The 18,925-nt window shown below is 40.3% G+C and overlaps 1 protein-coding gene across 3 annotated transcripts in view; it reads left to right on the top strand.

The window, feature by feature from the left end:
- Positions 1-4,689: 4,689 nt before the first annotated feature.
- SYT14 (synaptotagmin 14) overlaps positions 4,690-18,925 on the top strand; it is a 58,388-nt gene continuing 44,152 nt past the window's right edge. For 2 of the 3 annotated variants that reach the window (XM_034060727.1, XM_034060729.1), the window contains exons 1-2: positions 4,690-4,736; positions 14,749-14,913. In XM_034060727.1, the coding sequence (XP_033916618.1) occupies positions 14,802-14,913 (112 nt within the window). In that variant the 5' untranslated portion in view covers positions 4,690-4,736; positions 14,749-14,801. Of the gene's footprint in view, positions 4,737-14,748; positions 14,914-16,278; positions 16,657-18,925 lie in introns of those variants that run through there. The other variant, XM_034060728.1, reaches the window with a different exon arrangement.

The raw sequence follows: 18,925 nt of genomic DNA, 5'->3' as shown, positions 1-18,925 counted from the left end.
CTCTTCTGGCTTTTGTAATGAATGCTTCTCAGTATTGTTGGTTCTGGTGCTGACAAATATCATTAAAATGAGATGTTTTCCATGTGAAAAAGAAGTTAATGTCTGTTGTGACTTCCATGGTCAGCTAACAAAGTGTTGTCAGCTGAAGTGAGGACAGGTGGATGGCTTCATCCTTGGGGTAAGAAGTTACTGGCTAGCAATGGTTTTCAATGGTGCTAGCAGGAGGAGTTGTGCTGAGAGCTGATTGCTGACTTTTACTCTTGAAAACTTCTGGTCTTGAGCACATCTGCTGCTGATTTGGTGCTTATTTCTGTTATTAATGGGTTAGACAGTAAATGACTGTTCTTAATTCACCTGCTTACATCCACCATCTGTTGCATCTGTGTTTGCAAGTGTCTCATTCTATGAAAGCACTTGTCATATGGAACCCATTTGTGTTTTAAACTCTTTTTATTGACTTTTTTTGGCCTTTCTCTGGGACTTCTGTGGTGGGACAGAATTGCACAAAACTGACAAGATGTGGGCACATAATAAACACATAAAGCAGCAAATCTGATTTAACGTGTTTTTCCTAGGAAATTCAAGCATTGTTTGCTTTTTCATTTGCTTTTTGACTCCTTCCAAGCATTCAGCTTTAACCATTTCATGTTTTACATATGCAATATCCTTTGTAGAATACATTGTGAAGAGGGTACTAAAGGATGTGGAGGTCTTTCACCCCCTGGGTGAGGATGGGCTGATGAGTATGTTGGGTATGCTGTTCTGTGGAAGTCTTTCCAGTTGGCTCTCTGCTCATTGAAACCCAGATTCATTCTTTAAAGTCACTTCATGGTATGAGGCACTATTTCATGGACTGTATTTGTTGCTATAAGTAAGCCAGAACACTTTCATTATGGTTGTCTTTTAGAATAGGTTTGTGATATGTGAAACAGCCTGAGAATGGGTTTCCTAAGTATCTTGTGTTCACAGCAAAAGCGTTAGTGTTTCCACATGCTCCGGACATGTTAACATTGAGAGCACCCTCACAGGGAACAGCTTCTGCCTTAGATCTAACCTGAACTTGCCCTGTTTCACTCTGAACCCATCACCCCTTGTCCTATCACTATATGGCCTTCTGGATGAGTTGAACACGGACCAGCCCTGTGCCTCTGCCCTGTATCCAGTGGTCTTAACCCAGTATGGGGGAGATGAACAAACTGGAGAGACTCCATCAGAGCACTGCCTGTGCTGCTGGGGGGCTGGAATACATGTGTAAGGGTATCTAAGAGGTGAAGGTGTGTTCTTCAGGTGTCAGCTACCATATTGGGTTTGCATGGAAAGGTCTTTGGGGGGGGGGAGGCTGCAGAGGTGGCTTCTGTGTCCCACAGAGCCAGTGGGCTGGCTCCAAGCACTGGCCAAGGCTGAGCCAGATGGCAATGATGGCAATGGTGGCAATGGTGGCAATGATGGCAGGGCCTTTGGGATAATATACCTGGAAAAGGTGGGGGAAAACTGCTGTGTAACACCAGCAGCAGTGGGAAGAGAAGGGGGAGAATATGGGAGAGAAACACCTTGCAGCCCATGGGGAGGCAGCCATGCCCCACAGCCCATGGAGGTTAATGGGGGAGCAGATCTCCACCTGCAGCTCATTAAGGTTAATGGGGGAGCAGATCTCCACCTGCAGCTCATGAAGGAGCCGAAAGGAGGGTGTGACTGTTGGAGGGTTCATTTGGAAGGGATTCGTGCAGGATTGTCTCCTATGGAGGTTCCCCATGCTGGAGCAGGGAGGAGTGTGAGGAGTCCTCTCCTGAGGAGGAAGGAGCAGCAGAGACAAGGTGGGATGTACCATCCACAGCCCCCATTCCCATTCCCATCCTGTGGCACTCAGGGGGAGGAGATGGAGGACTCAGGAGTGAAGTTGAGCCTGGGAAGAAGGGAAGGGTGGGAGGAAGGTGTGTTAAGATTTGGTTCATCTCTCATTCCCCTGCTGTGGTTTGCTCGGTAACAATTTAATGTCCCCCAGTGGGGTCTGTTCTGCCTGTGCTGGTAACTGGTGAGTGTCTCTCCCTGTCCTTGTCTCGACCCACAGCCTTTTGGTGTATTTGCTCTGCCCTGTCTGGCTGAGGAGGGCAGTGACACAGCAGCAATGGGGGGCACCTGGTGGGGGTACCAAGGGGTGTCCTGACTGGCAGTGAGAAGTGCTCTGGGTGAGAAGGGTGAAACTTGATGTGTTTCAGCTGCCTCTGTAAAACATGTGGCTGTTCTGTTTGTGCCAAGTGGTTGAGTTTGATTGTAGGGCCACAAAGTGGTGGTTCTTGCTCAGGAAAACCCATAAGTTGTGTTGGATGTGCTATTCTGAAAGGATTCTGTTTTCCATTGTTTCTTGTGTTACTTCTGTTTGAAATGGTGAAGAGCTGTATGTCCTCAGCTGGGTTTTTGTGTTCTCTGATTGCATTTTGGACAAGTATTACATAGGTTTATATGCAGAGTCACCTGGAGCTTTAAACTGTTAAGGAAGAGATTATGTTCATAGTCAAGATGGGATAGAATTAATTACAATTTGTATCTAAATCAAATGTTAACTAACTATTAGAGTGAACTACCACTGTAGTCAAATCACTTAAAGTAACATTCAAAGCCTGCAATAGTTAAGGTGTTCGTGTCACTGAACCATTGAGATTTGGGGGCTAAATGGCACAAAACCAGGCTTTTCAGACCAAAATGCTGCATTAGCAGTTGACCTCTTGCTATCATGCAAAATGCTTTCATGTTTCCAGTTTAGCTTCTTTCAGTGACCAGGTTATTCAAAGCTGAGGGACCTCTTGGCAATTGGAAAGATGGAAAACCTTGGGTTTGTTAATCTGTAGTAAAAGTGGGGTGTCAATAGTGTGTTTAGAAAAGCACTAGGGAAGAGAAGAATCTGCCCAGGTCACTTGAGGATAATATTTCATGTGTTTCATAAATGGGTTGATTTAAAAGAGAAGAGATATTGTCTTGAACTTTGTGTTCAGAACACATAGGTCAGTTGGTGTGTTTTTATCTAACCACTGATTTCCATCCCAAAGCAAAAAAACCCAGTAGGAAGCAATGTAAATCTAACCCTAAAATGAGTTGTTTATGATGAGATTTCAAGCTGGTGGATTTCACTGTGTGCAATATATAGTTAAAACCTAAAGCTGCTGCTGTTCTTAGTCATTTCCAGGTGAATCTGTATTTTTAACTGTCTCGGATCTGTGTAATGAAAGAATCCTGTATTTCAGTCATTTTAATCCTTTCTTCATTGCTGGTTTTAAGCCTGTTGGGGGAAGAAAATGTAGGGAGAGAAGTTGCAGTCACTTCTAGTTTCTCTTCTGTAGCCTGCAGGTCATGGCAGTGACTTTAAAGAAGATTGGAATCTTCTCCCAAAGGTTGGGGTGTATTTAAAATGCTTTGTTGTAAACACAGGTGTTTGTAATTGTTTTTACTTAGTTTCTGTTATGTTTTCATTCCAATATGTTTCCTGAATGGAAATGATATTGTCAGTTGCTTAAATACACTGAAAAGAGAGAATTATTGTATGGGTGTTGTAATGGCAATGACTACGAAACTCACAGGATACTCAGTGTCACTAAGACTTGATTTCCCATTCAGGAGTCTCTTTGAGGCCTGTATTTTACATGACTGAGCATGAAAAAGGTATGCTGTCATAAAATGAGGAGTATTTTAACTTCAGACCTCACAGACATTTGATTTTGGAATAAGTACATTTTACTCCCCTTTATTTGACACCTTTTGCCTTTTTTTTTTTCCTTTAATACATTAATTTCCTACACTTCTTGAAAACATAAATCTGGCTACAAATACACTTCCACAACACTGTTATCAATTATGAGTTTTGAGTACTACTTTATGTTATAATAGCCCTTACTGTATGGCACAATCGCCTTATTACAGAATGAAGGAGAGTAATAAGAGCTAAATAATGTATTTCCATGGTTTTGAGGTGGAAGGGATTTTGTTATCTAAGGCTTGTTTTAGTGTGTTGTGAAGTGTTTGGAGCCTACTAGTGATTCATACATATGGAATTTAAATGTATGATTGTGGGGTGCATCATTAAAGAGGATCATGAATACTCTAAATGTATTCAATGTAAAGTCATCTTAATGAAGAAAGCAACTCTTCCAATAATTTGTAGATGTCATTAAAAGAATCTCTTGAGCAGTTCTTTGCCTGTTCCTTCTTCTACAGTGCTTAGCAAGAGCTTGTTTCCTGTCCCTTTCTGTATCACGCCTTCCTCTTTCCACATGGTTGGCTCTTTCCTTTGTGGACCCATTCATTGTCCTCACTGGGTGTGATATGTGTTGGTGTTTGTTTAATAGCTCTAATGCTAACATTAAAATGGTTTTTATTAAAACATTTTTCTAGCATCAATTTTATTATGGCTTCCATTTATTTGTTTGTCTTGTGATTTTTATCTGTAGAGATTCCATGTGAAACTCTTCAACCTGCACCATCATTAGTGGTATTAAGCCAAAGGTACATGTATTGTGTTCTCCAAAAGATAGAATGTATACAGGGAAAATGTGTTAAATCAGTCTTTTCGGTTTAATGAATGGCATGGCTTGACAGCTTTTGCCATTCTGCTCTTCATCAGCCTTATCAAGAAGCCAAATACTGACTTACTAAGAAGCCAGTCTGATACTCTCTTCTAATGATTTCTTTCCTCACAGGTGGAGAACGAACTTGTGGTGTACATGAGCTGATCTGCATACGAAAAGGTAAGCAATGATATGGGAAAGTGAACTTGTTAACCTTGTGGGTAGTCCTGATGAGAAACCTGCTGTGTAATGGTTCTTGATCTTAGTTCTGTATCTTTGTGTTGTGAAATCTTTTTGATCCTGATGCTGTCAATGAAACAAAAAGAATGAAATGAAATGTGAAATTCCAAAATCAAGTTTGGTTCAAAAGAAGGAGAAATGTGCTCGTCAAATATTCATTGAATTGTATGGAAGCTTGTAATGTTCAGCTGCCATAGGAAACCACAACAGTTTGATCTTTGCCTTGTCCAGATATCTGTAGGCTTCTTACTTTTGGTAGTAGGAGCTGTGTGGATATTTAAATGACTGCTGTGAAGGACTGGCAATCTCTGCCTGTGCCTTCACTTGATATCCTAATGACAATTTGTTGAAAGCAACTGTATCAGTAATGAAACCAGGAGCTGGCAGAGCATGAACCAGAGCTGTGCTCAAGAGAGGACTTTCATAGGTTTAAAGCTGAGCTACAATGACTGAAGTTGGGGTTTGACAGAACAGCTCTGGTGATACAATGATTAGGTACAGTTGTGGTTTGCATCCCTTTTGCAGCCCTATCCCCCTTTCTGCATCATTGCTGTTGAATCTCTGTGATCTGAAAGCTGATCTTAACCAAACCCCAGAAAGGTTCTTTGAGGATTGGTTCCTTGAACTGACTCTCCCTTAGTGACAGTGCTTGCAAAAGGTGTGCTTGGAGAGGAGGAAGACTCTTGACAGTAACTGTTAGCCTGGCTCAACAGTGTTGTCAAACCACATCATACCTGGGAGGGAGAAGTTTTGTTTGACTTCTGAATAGAGCTCAGTTTCTATTGCATTCACTTAGGTTTTAGTAAAATAATGTTATGTTTGAGCTCCATTTGTCATTGATACAATACTCTGTTTTGTTTGGACAACATGAACCTGGTGTTTTACATTGGTGGTTATAAATTAACCTAAGGATAAGTGAGTAAAAGAGAAATGTCCCCCTAGTCCCATTTATACCTGCAATATGTTGGTTTCCTTTTTTCCTTCATATGAGTTTCCATGTGGATTCTAACCTATGCCCAGTCATGTTACTGGTGAATTTCCCCTTGTAGTGTGGGGAGCGGATGGGTTCTTCTGTCCTCTCTCCTTACTTGAGGTATATGTATAAAGCAGAAGGTGCTTGCCATTGTACTACAAATCTTCCAGTCATGTAGTGTTCTGGTTCTTTTATCTAAGACTTTACATCACCTGATAGGCATTTCAAGATGTTTTATTGTCTGCTCAATGGCTGGGCTGCTCGGATCAGATGTTGCAGCTCTGTCCTTAATGCCACTGGATACTCATTTCAAACTTATGCCGGGTCGAGTTGAAAGGTTTTGTGGTGTGGAGATGTTCCTCTTTGCCATCTCTTGGTTGTGCTGTGAAAGCTGAGCCTTTTGTTTTGCAGAGATTACTCAGTTAAAGGTTTGCCCCTTTTTTGGCTATTTTCCTAATACAGGGATGTTTTTGAGTCAGGAGAGTTCCCTTAAGGTGTTCGTCTGGTTACTTGCTATGGACATTGAAAGAATTTGGGGAACTTGGGATCAGGCTTTGGGAGAAGTATCTTTTCTTGGCTATGTAGTGCTCTGTAGCTAGGTGCCAGTCTGCCTTGGAACTGGCTTTTGGTAGGTGCACCAATACTTTAATTCAAGCTGTTTTCAGGTTCTGCTTATAGAGACAAGAGAGACTTGTGATGAGTGTTTACAATATTGAGCTATAACCGAAGAAAACCCTTTTATAACACATTCTGACCCACATAGTACTCAGTGTATGGCATGGAAGTGGCACTGAAGCAGAAAATGCATAGCCATATTGTTTATAGTGTTCTCTCACCTTTCCTAGTTGAGTGTTTTGGAAACAATGCAAAGTGATGCTTCCAACTCAGCAATGTGTTTCTTATTTAATACATGGAGATGGAGCTGAGTAAGGTCTGAGTTGCCCAGAGTTTTAGAAATGATTTATTAAGCCTTTTTTCTTCTGCAAGATGCTCTTTCTATTCTCGTGACAGCCTCACATAGGAAACTATTCAGCAAACTGCCTTTGTGCCTAATACTGGAACAGAAGTGCTCTTCAATATGCAAAAGAAAGAAGTTGCAAAAAGACAATGTCTTTGGCTGCCAGCAAAAGATGTCACTAGTAATAATAGCTGTGAAAAGATAAGAAGGTGTGAATTCTTGTTTTGGCAGAGGTGTGTTTTGAGTAGAACTATGTCCTCTTTAATGTTCTGGTCAACTGTCCTCATTCATTTGCATGTATTGGAATGTGAAGTTGCCAACTGAATTTAATTCAAATGCAAAGAAAATCATATTTATTCATGAGTTTCATTTTATAAGTGGGAACATTGTTTTATTGAAAGTCAGCTGTCTCATATTCAAGTTCTATTACTGGTTTCATGATGGTCTACACTAAGGAAGTGCTTCTGCAAAAGAAACAAACCAGATTTCCCCCTTTTTCCTGTCATTCAGTGGGCAGAACATCAGGAGAAAGGTAATACCACAGACTGTAGCAAATTTAAGTAGGTAACCTCCCATTGGTGTAAAACGTGATAAATAGATGTTGTTTCTACTCATTGAAGGGTTCAGATCTGGACAGTCAAAAGTGAAAGCACACTTTTGTCAGAGATAGGAATAAAACCTTCATTTCAAAGTATACACAATTAAAGCTACTTTAGTAATACATGCAGAAAATAGCAATTTGTTCATAAGTGTGCACTAGTTAATTTGAAATAGGTAAATATGTGGTTTTCTGCCCAGACTAGCAGAAACTCGGTGTCCTTTATCCCATTAACACCAAACTGGATAGATTTAGGAGATACAATAAAAGTATGGCTACATGTTAACTTTGAAAGTATATATACTAAATATATATACTATATATTGATTGATGGCTTGGCTTCGTGAATGAAGATTTGGGAAGGGTTTACCCACAATTACTACAAGTGCAATGAGGACTAAAAGGGCAATGTGGGATATATAATTTATATATACTAAATGTATATCCTAAGTATATACTAACTTCTGCCCTCTGTTGAAGAGCTGACCTGTGTTTATACATTTCAGACTAGAAAAAGACTTAGTATGAAGTAAGTATATTTCTTTGAGATTACTGATGCCCATACAGGAAGCACAGTTATGTTTCTGTGTGTCCTGGAGTCTTCTGGAAAGCTCCTGGGCTCAGTAACTCCAACTATGGTAGTCCCTTCCATAGCAAGTCTTGTGTGTAGGAATTTTGCTATATCCAAAGTCTTTCTTAGACCGTGGATGTTTTGGAGCTCAGGGCTCCTCTTTCTCTGCATCTAAACTGATCTCCAGAAGACGGTTTCAGCATGGTATTTAAACAGGAATGGGAAGGAATCCTGTAAATGACAATCTGCAGAGGCAGTGCTAGAGTTGCTGCAAGGGGTTTTTGCTGTTTATGGATGTGATGAGTTAACTTGCTGAACCCAGCCCTTTTTAACGCAAACTATAATATATGGAGTATATTGAACTCTGTTTGATGTAAATATTTAGTCAAGTAATTGAATTGCTCTTAGTAAAATGAAATAAATTGAATTTTTACAATTAAAATGCATTGTAGACTTTCTTCCTGTGTGGAGGAAGTCCTGGAATCCAGATGTTAAAACACTTTGGTTTTCTATTAGTCCTGGTTATTAGATATTAAGGGGGAAAAGAAGTTCTCATTTATCTCTGTAGCACTGCAGATTATCCTTCAGCCAGTGTGAAATGACACAGGCCAGGTGGCTTTTATTCCTGATAACCTTCCACTGGAGTAAAAGTGCCACAGTAGCCAGACCAGTGTAGTTATCATGATACAGTAATACCAGTCAAGTTTTCCATGGACAAAACCACATTTATTTTTTTACTTAATGTCAGGTATATGACATTTTCTTTATAAATTCACCTTTAAATGGCATCATTTATCACTTCAGAGAATGAGTTTTCTGTTTTCTCCAGTATTCCTTTGCAAGGTTTATAAATAGGATCTCGAAAGGGCATCGTTATTCCAAATAGAAAGTGAAATGAGCCCTTCCATCCTGATTTCACTCTGTCAGTCTTTCCAGACTTCTGAAAGGTTCCTGTTGCTAAAACTGGCTCCTAAGTTTCTTATTTAGGAAATGCAGTGCTCTTTTCAGTTCTGTTTTGGAATTCAGTGGCTGTTTCTGTCTATGTTCTTTGAGAACTGTATATCAGAGTAGCATAGTGGATATCGAAAGTGCTGAGATACAGGTAGCTTATGGAACATGTGCTTGTGCTGGAGAGTGCATTATCTTGCTGCGTAGCAGTGCAAGATGCAGGAGAAACAAACACATAGGAACTTCATAAGACAAGCACTGTAAGGTATATTTAACACAATATGCTGACAACCGTAGTCATTGTCAGTGGGCTAAGTTAAGAAGTCTCTGCTGCAGAAGAAGGGCAAAATACAGTTGGAATTGAGGGGGTAGCATCTTTAGACAGAACGGTTTCAGTTTTTATGTTACCTAAATGTAGCTAAAAATACAAAACATTCATAGATGAGATGTAATCACACATCTGAGCCAAACCACTTGGCCTGATGCTTGTTTTGGCCCAATAGGAAAGAAGCAGGTACATTTGTGAGGAGGAATTACACAGCCTGCAGGTTGTATATGAGAGAAAGAAGGATGAATGCAAAGTAAACCAGTAAGTACAGGAAATACGTTTGTGAATTTGTCTTTTGTCATGTTTAATCAAATGGTTAGAGGGAGTTTTCAGTTCACTGTCATTGATTTTTTGCAGAAACATTAGGTAGACAATTTCTGTGGTGAAGGTTCTTCTGGTTTTATATGGGAAAGTATCCCAATAACAATGTCAGCTGCCACATAGAGTTTATCTTGGTTGTAAAACAGTGCAGTTGGTCAAGAATCAAGTCTTCTAACACAACTCTGGATGAAATATTACCCCTTGTAGGTACTTTTGTCCAGCTCTGTTCACATGAACTACGACAGCAAACAGGCAGATAACTGCTAAATCATGGTGACACTTGGTGTATTGAGTTTACCTTGTCACAGAAAAGCTGTTTAGAAAGAGCCATGAATCTTAGGTAGCCTTCAAGTTGCTCTTAGAAAAGAGACCATCCTGTATAAGTAGTCGTGAAAGAAAAAGATGTCCACACTTGAACTGATGCCCATGAAATACAGTGCTTATTCCTGATGAGCAGTCAGTCAGACCTGAGTATTTCACTTCTGAGCTGGTATCAGAGGGGTTGACTTGTTCATTTCCATTATGACATGAGTTGTCTGTGAGAAATAAAGATGTGCTGTGAGGAGATAAATAACTGGAGCATGGAGAAAAGGCAGCCCAGGCGTGAACCTTATGTTTTGGCTCAGTAACCTGTTCAGCTCCATGAAAACACCTTATCCTCTTGTGCAAGCTGGGAAGTTACCAAGCGACAAGCAGCAGTGAAGGGTGTTTGGATGAAACTGAGTCGGACAGCACAGGTTGTGTTCATGTAATGTCAAGATGTAATGGGGTGAAAACTAAGAACAATCAATAGTTCTTCCTTGGAGCTAAATCCAAAGCAACAGGCCTCATTATTTAAAAGATCTTAAAGTCTAAAATATCTTAGATCAAGTTGTAAAAAACAACCACCCCAAAAAGGGTTATAAATAAAAACATGGTTACATTTGTCATTTCAAGTGGTTTTGTGCTCAGATCTTGAAGGTGACAGGTTCTTTTGGTCATAGCCCTGGATGCTTAATTTGTGCACAGGAGAGATACTGTTGCATTTGTAAATGAATAATTAAAACCTCCCTAAGATAACTGTGTGGCTTTGGACATCGCTGCCTAATTCAGCAGTGTGATGTGGAGGGTGAGCGCTCCAGGAATAATTGACTGGATATTCAGTATAACTGGGGGGATAGATCCATATTAAAAACATTAAATGCTTTTAATTTAATATTTAAAAGATTCAATGCTTTTAATGTGCCTGGGGATGTTATTTGGGTGATTTGTGTTTAAAGCTGCTGTTATTTTCTGAAGAGTTTGAAACATCCTTTGGAAAAGAGAAACTGTTTAATAACAGGGGAGTTGTTGTCTGAAAGAAGATGCTAATTTGATGCTTGAGATGAGGCAATGGTAAGTTTCTGTGTTCTAATAATTCTAACCCTAGTGCTGATGCTGATAAAAGGGAGTTAGAGTGATGTTAATGTAATACCTCTGTGATGAGTATAACTTTTCCATAGCCACTCATTCAATTAGCCTTAATAACTTTGTAGGAAGACATTTGGTCTTTTAGTACTCCTAAAACTGGGTTATGTTATTATGAATTTCAAACGTTCATTGCTGGTTTTCTTCAGAACTGAGGGTAATGATGAAGTTGATAAATTGAACATTTGAATTGGAGAAATGACTTTGAGGAACTCTTGCCTTTCTACTGGGTTATGATTGTGGGAGAAACCACTGGGAACCTCGGAGGGTTTTCAAGCTGCTTTTCATGGTGCAATCAATGCTCAAACTGATTGGAATTTATGACAGTGTGTTTTGAATCAACATAATTCCTCTGTGGCTCAGATGTATTTTATATGCACAAAAAAGACCTTTCTGTTTCCCTGTCTGCGAAGTGGAACTGCTCGATGCTTCGACTGTGAGAAACTAATTGAAGGCCTAATGTGATGTGTAAAACCTTCATTCGTAGCTGGGAATCTGTACCCATTTACATGTGGCAAATTGAAGTCCAATTTGATTTATTTTTTCCTTCTGGCTTTATAATGGTAATACATTAAAGGGTTTTAACTTAATAATATACTTAATGTGTGAACAAGCATCCTGAAAGTCTTTACATGGATGCAAATTGATATGGAAATGTAATTTTGGAGTCCTGTGTTCACACTGAATTGCATCAATAATTAAGTAGTCTCGCTGCAGCTAGAGTTTCATTCTTTTTGTAAGGTACCAGCCAATGCTGGGTTTTACACTCCAGAAAGATGTCATCAGATACTGTGTTTCCATAGGGAATGATGCAGTTTGCATACAGTGTCTTTTTTAACTACTTAGGACCCAGGAAGCACTCAAGCCCCAAAAGCATTGTGTTTTCAATGATGCTGAATTCAGGCCCAGTGCCTTAGGACAGCCTGCTCCAACAATAAAGCAGTTGTCTTCATAGATCAACTTCTGTGATCCCATTTTCTTTATCTGCCTGGTCTTCCTCATGTGTCCTCACACTTTCTTCCTCCTGCCTTTTCTGCTGCTGCCTCTGTCTTTGATAGGCGTTACAGAGGAATGGAGATTCTCCTGCTCTTAGCCCAGTCTCTAGGCTCATTTGGGTTAGAATCAATAATTCAAAGAACACTGGATGTTGTTCCACTAGCTCCAGACATTCCCTGTTGTCCGTATGCAGCCTTGGGAGGGGAAGGAGCCTCCCTGATGGCAGCAGAACCCTGGGAGACTTCATCTGTTAAACCTTGGGGTCACAAATGAGTGTACACAAACAGAGGTGTTTGGCCCATCTCAGAGCTTTCCTGTATTTAGGGAGATTACATGAAAATGGTAAATGGACAATGGACCACAGCTAAATGAACACCTGACACATGCCAGATGTGCCTCACTTTATCAGGGAGCACTAAGTGCTTTTAAAGAACTAAAGAACACCACTTAAGTGGTGAGGTTTCTTCCTTCAGCTTGTGCTTGGTCATGCCTTAACTGTTGTGTTGAAACTTAAAACCAAGCAAAACCCCTTCAAAGCAAGGCAGAATTGCCATAAAGTTCAGCTGTTACAAGTGATTTGAATGAAATTACGGGCAACTCCAAGCAGATTCCTGCAGGGAATATCAGGTACTCTTAGTAGGACCTGTAACCAACGTCTTTTGTGAACAAAGGGATTTCCCCCCACGCTATTTATTCATAATAACAAAGAAGTTTTAGCTTCCTTTCCACTCTGGTGCAGAATAGAATTGCACTTTCCTCCCCTTGTTGCTCTGCTTGGTGCATCAGGACATCTCCATCCTAAAGGACTGGTGAGGAGCTCTTGAACTCTATGGAGTTCTGTATTTCTTCTGTACTGTCTGAGACTGAAAATACCAGAGGCGTGCTCCTCCCTGCTGTACTGTTTGTTCTGGCCCTATTGAGCAGTTATGCTGTGTTATATTTCATGTTCTTTCTTGGACTTTAGTGGGTTGGAAGGTAAAGGTCACATCTTGAAGGTTTCCAATTATTTCTGGCTTTGCCTTCAGTTCTTCAGAAGATGGTTTTTCCAACCTAACCCAGTTGAGAATTGCTTGTGCTTTTCCTAGTTTTCTGATATGATCCAACCAAATAAGGAAAGCTTTCACTCAAGCTTGGTTTTGACTAAGTAGAGGCTCAGTTTTATCCTTTCGGGACATCTTTGATTGCTATTCTGGCATTTCCTCAGTCCTTTTGTCAGAATGGGTAGTTCACAGTTATCGGAAGGCTCCTTTTTGTGTGAGAATGGTCAGGGTTCTAGGCACAATGTTACGTGATCTCTTCTGCTCAGAGGTAAAAAACAAAGCAAATCATCAGTTTCAGATAGGTCTGGGTGTCCAGTTCAAAACAGAAGTGTGGACCTGACCAATTCCTTATAAGGATTGGGAAAGGTTTCTTTTCCAGGTGTTAAAATGCACCTGTACACTCATTTATGGCCAGCATCACAAGCGCAAACGTTCCCTGTCCTCCCACAGCACAAGCTGAGGAGGTTGTGGAGCTGTGTGTGTTTCTCAGTCAGCCCTTCTACAGATGCATGAGTCCAGATTTACAAAGGGAATATGCAGACTAATTTCATTTGGAAGGCTCATGGGAAAGTAATTCACACAGTTGAGCCCTCTGTTCAAAGCAGGACTAACATTAAGGTTGGATTCTAGAATAGATCTAAGCAATCTGTTTCAGTGATAAACCCCTCCCAGTCTGGGATATTTTCCCTCTCGTCTCCAACTGGAATTTTCCTTGTTGCCACTTTGGACCTGTGCCTCTCGTCCTTTTGTATTTGTATTGCATCTCTGAGAATGCAGAAGCTGTTGCCAAGTGTTGTTTAATCCCACTCCCTTTTACATGGTGAAAGATGGTGTCGCACAGCATTGTACTCCTCAAGGGAAGTGCCAAGATCTTGGCAAATGGAATTCATAAATCTGATAAATCCTCATAAATCTTTTATAAATAGAAAAATTTCAACCCCCACAATGGGATTTATGATAGGGAGTAGAGGCTAGCAGGAATGGCAGGAGGAAGTGATGTGTGAAATCCTGGCTTTCATCCAGGTGAATACAGCCACTTTCGATGCTGCAAGATGCATGTCTGTGTGTTGAGGCCCCCAAAACCACTTTAATATTAAGGTGTCTGTCCCTCTTTAGAATGCAGGTTTGAGACATGTCTGATATAGGAGGCTATACAGTTTACTAATTGATCAGCACGTTATTAATAAACCAAATAACAGATTGATTGCCTGATACATATACCACTGTGAATCACAGTTCTATAATGCCTTGCCCTACTGTTAATTGCAACCATACATTGAGTTCTATCTCTTTTTCTTATAAATTGCACCCAAATGTTATTAAAGTAGAGATCTATAACACTTTGCTTTAACCTCTCACACAAATTTACAACTCTGTTGCCTTCCAACACCTCACATCAAGTCTTTCAGATGTAGTCCAGTGGGTTGCCAAAGGTAGTCAAACCTCCAGCCCCTTCCAGGAAGGATGGATGGATGGATGCTCTTGGCTTCTCTCCAGTGTGCTCCATCAAAAACCAGCCTTGGTATCTGATGATAATCCCTCCATCTTCTGCAGAGACCTTGCCTTGTTACGGGTCCTCCCTTAGGTTAGGACCAGATACCTTTCTGTTCTTTGGAAAGAGGATTAAACATTAACTCAAACTTAAGGGGCGTGGGGTTTTTAGTTGTATCTTGCACATATATTTGGAACTTCAGTAGTGTTTATTAATGATCAATTCTGATAATATAACTTCTACAAGACTTCTGAAAATGTGTTTCTTTCTGTTTCTTTTAGTATCTCCTGAAGCAATCGGATTCCTGTCTGCTGTCGGAGTGTTCATTGTTCTCATGCTGCTACTTTTCCTATATATCAATAAGAAGATGTGTTTTGAAAACGTTAGTGGTTTCCCAGATCTTGATTCAGGATACACTACAAGAAAGAACTCACAAGAGAAACTTTGTAAGTATCTGAAATGCTCTGTACTAAACTTAATTCTGAGAACACATTACAAGGATGTGTAGAAATACACAAATGATCACTTGACTCAAGTGATGAAAACACGGAATGTTGACTTTTCCCATGACTCTGTAGTATGTGGAAAAGGCAGAAACCACAGAAATTCAACGTCTGTATAACCAAAGGGTTGACATTTACTTATGGGAAGTTACTTCTCTTGCACTATGAGAAGACTCTTGAATGGATTTTGGGCATTCCATAATTGGGTACATGAAATCTTCTCAAGTGCATTTGTGAATGGGATTATTTGTTTTTCACTCAACCTGTTCAAAGCCTTCACCAACCTATTGGAGAATGGGTATTTGGGGGTGAAGAAGTTCCCATAAAGTGTGTTTTAGGGCAGCTATTATGTTAAAAGCTTGTTTTAGTGTGACATTAATGGAAGGACGTAATATAAATGTCTCACAACTTCTTCCTTGCAGGTTAGAATTAAACCCCCATATTTCCACCTCACACAGTTGTCTTATGTCTGAAAGTAATGAATTCTGTAATGGCTAGTTGATGCTCCAGTCGATGAACGACTATGGTTTTGCTGTTCATTTCAAGACACTTAGCTGCTTTCGTTTTATTTTCAATGCATATTGAATGGAAAAAGCAAAGCTGCAGCTTCCTCTGTTAAATGTGTGGAGTTTGAGATGGGAGCAGCACTAAGCTCTGAAGTTGAACTTGGAGAAACAGGGTTGATCCGTTTGTGAAGCGCAGAACCTTTCGGGATTAGAAGTGGTGCAGAATAGGTTGGACAAATGGCATTTTTCAGACAGCTCCACCAAAACCTGAGCCTTCCCTCTGTGTCTTCTCTGGTGGACACGCTCAGCAGTGCTGTGGATGATCTGACCAGCGCTGTGGGAGAGGTCGGCTACAGCGTGGCTGATTCAGTCACAGAGCAAGTGACAAACATGCTAAATGGCCTTCGTGCAGAAGGTGAAAGCACCAAGACACAGACTGATAAACCTGTGGAAGAGGAACATACACCATCGTCAACTCATTCTGAGGAAAGCCTTGTGAAAGGGAAGAGAGGTACTGCAGAACACACAGAGACTCATTATTCTAGCTCATTAGATTTTGTAGTAGAAGATACAGGTCAGGATGGAGTATCTGACCATGGCATGGACAAAAACCAGTGCAAATTAAAAGGTACAGATAGCAATAATCATTTACATGGTACAGAAGTATCTCAGGATCTGAAGACAGTAGGAGGACCTTTTAAAAGGGGAGCAGTAGGAGGAAAGGAGTGTTTTCTAAATGATAAGTACTTAAAGGATAATAACCTGAAAAGTAATAAGTTTCCTATGGTGCAACCCGTTGAGGAACAAGGTAATTCCCTACATGCAGTACCAGCTAATTCTCAGAATCACTTGAATAGAAAAAGCAAAGCTCGGTCAGGTGGAGTGAATGCTGAGGATTCTGACCAAGTGCACGCTATGAATGCTCCCCACGATTCAGAAACAAAACTTGAAGTACAGAAGCAGACACTAGCAGGCTCCAGCTTGATGAAGATGCACAATGAGCACCCCAATGGCATTAATGAAGGCAAAGAAAAGAAACCAGAAGCCTTTTTGGGCAGAAAAGGAAAATCCCTATCGAAGGGTGAAGAGAGTGTGGCAACCCCAACTGCAACAGCGGGTCAGAAGAAAAGCTCAAAGCAATCAGGCAGAGGGCTGTGTAATAAGAAGACAGCAGGAAAAGGTGAGGAGGCCGCCAGCAAACTGCATTCTTCAGCCTTTCCTGAGACTTCTGATACTTACTACTTTCTTCCCCTCATTTACACATCTAATAATAGTGCTTCCTGTGGATGAATGTAGGCTGTTTTGTCAGTACTTCTTTCTCTAATTATATTGCTGTTTCTTGGAAGTTAACTACTTTTTAAAGTATGATTTAAAGGAGCTGGTTAAGAACTGCCTTTCCTATGTTCTAACTTCTCTATATACAGTTTTCCTCACTTTTCTCTGCAGCGCCTGGTGTGGTTTCTTTTGAGACCTATGGATTAATACTGGACATGGACACTTGTTCTGTGGAAGTGGTTTTCATTTGTGTGTTTTAAAAGCACTGCAAAAGAAATAACTTCCGTTGCATTGATGTTGTGGTAGATGTGCAGAATGTGTTTCTGGGATATGCAAGATAATGATTTCAAGACACAAAACTCAATGGGAAGAGGCAATTAAGTGATTTGAAGTATAGAAAGAACTGAATGAGGCTTGTCTTAAAGTTGCAGTCTTACAAAGAAAACCTGTGTGTTGTTGATATGGATACTGTGCACTGGCTTCAACACCCAAGCTTAAACAATATGACAGTGGAATTGCAATAGTAGTTTGTAAGTAAGGAGTAAAACCGTGCATTTTTACACAGTTGTTGTGCAGGCTGTGTAGTGAAGTTTTAGAAAGCAGCACAGGCTTCTCCAGAGATGCTGTTTCTGCAGAGAAATGACTGATTTTTGTAATACAAAGGGGTTTTTAATTTGATTTAAGAGGTGGTTTCTGTGTTTGTGTGGTAAGCTGGGATCAGATCTGTTGTTTCTTCATGTAATACAGTATTTGTGAGGTGTATTTTTTCCTTGTGTGTTTCAGGAACTGGGGGTTGGACTAAATGACCTTGAAGGTCCCTTCCAATCCAAGATGTTCTATGATTCTATATTCTCTTATCAAAAATGGCATTTGACACCCCATAATAAGCAAATGAATAGCTTTCAATAGGTTAATAATTACATACAACCTGTGTTAGCCAAGTAAAGGGAAGGTTTTACTAACAAAGTGAGTTCTCTTAGGCAGGATTCCAGCTGAGATGACAAAATCAAAAGACAAATGGAGAGGTTTAAAACCCTAAGGGTTTATTTTAGTCTGTAGGGAGCTGTTTTTCCCTAAGAGACGATTTCTATTGTTCATTTAAAACATGCTTGCATGGATAGATCGTGTTTTAGCTTTAATGGGGTTGAAGTTAAGGTGTGTCTCAGGATTTGGAATGACCGTATGCATCCTTCTTCTTGTTTTATGCTAGGAACTGGATCAGAAATACCTGGTGTCACTGAGAACTTCTGAATACTTACATATGTCAGTGTATTATTAGAGACAGGACTTTCAGCACTTCTTCCACACATGTTGCTACCCTGTTTTGTGCTGTTCTGTTTTTATGCAGACTGATTCATGAACCCCATTTCCTATTTGTGAATGTATCTTTTTGTCATAATAAATAATGCATTAATACTGATGGCACTAGATTTTATTCCTGCTATGCCCTGCTTTAATTATAGTTGTGGAAATCTGTAGGAGCTTCCTAGGTTGCAGGTTGTAGCCCATTGAGGGCAATATGAGATAGAGGATTTTACTCTTGTACCAGCAAAGGAGGCTTCTTTTTCTGGGCAGCTTCTTTCAATGAATCTGATAGCCAGAGGATATATCCTGCTTGGTGTGATATTTTCTATAAGCAATCAGTGAAACTGAACTTGCTTTGTAGTCATCCATGCAATGGGAAGAACCATATCTGTTACACTTGAATCCAAGTTGAAAGATGGAGCTGCTCTTTTAAGTCGCCAGTTTTCCTACAAAGACTAAATCAGGATTCCATACACATTGCATGTAGAACTGGTAGCACCATCTGCAGTTGAGCTTTCCTGACGCTTTCCATTCCAAGACTGTATTTTCAGTTTCCTGAAACTATTTGCCCAACTTGAAATACTTGGGATGAAATTTGGCATGCTTTCTGTCTGAGATCCTTTTGGTGGGGGGGTTTGTTGTTTGTAAACCTGTTTCCAGGAATAGAATATGGGATAAACATGCTGGTTATCAGTGTAAAAAATACATAGGTTTCGCGTCTGCTTCATTAAGATGCTGTGGCACCTTTGTATGTTGGAATATGTACTTGAAATGTGGGAGAGCCCTTTTCCCAGCTCAGAGATGCCTGTGTTCTCCTATGGAAAAAAGGTCTGAGTTGTAAATCTTTGCAAGCTTTGCTGTTTGTAAAG

Source organism: Melopsittacus undulatus, chromosome 3 (assembly GCF_012275295.1).
Source record: "Melopsittacus undulatus isolate bMelUnd1 chromosome 3, bMelUnd1.mat.Z, whole genome shotgun sequence".
Classification (NCBI taxonomy): Eukaryota; Metazoa; Chordata; class Aves; order Psittaciformes; family Psittaculidae; genus Melopsittacus; species Melopsittacus undulatus.
This window is presented reverse-complemented; position numbering and strand designations above follow the sequence as displayed.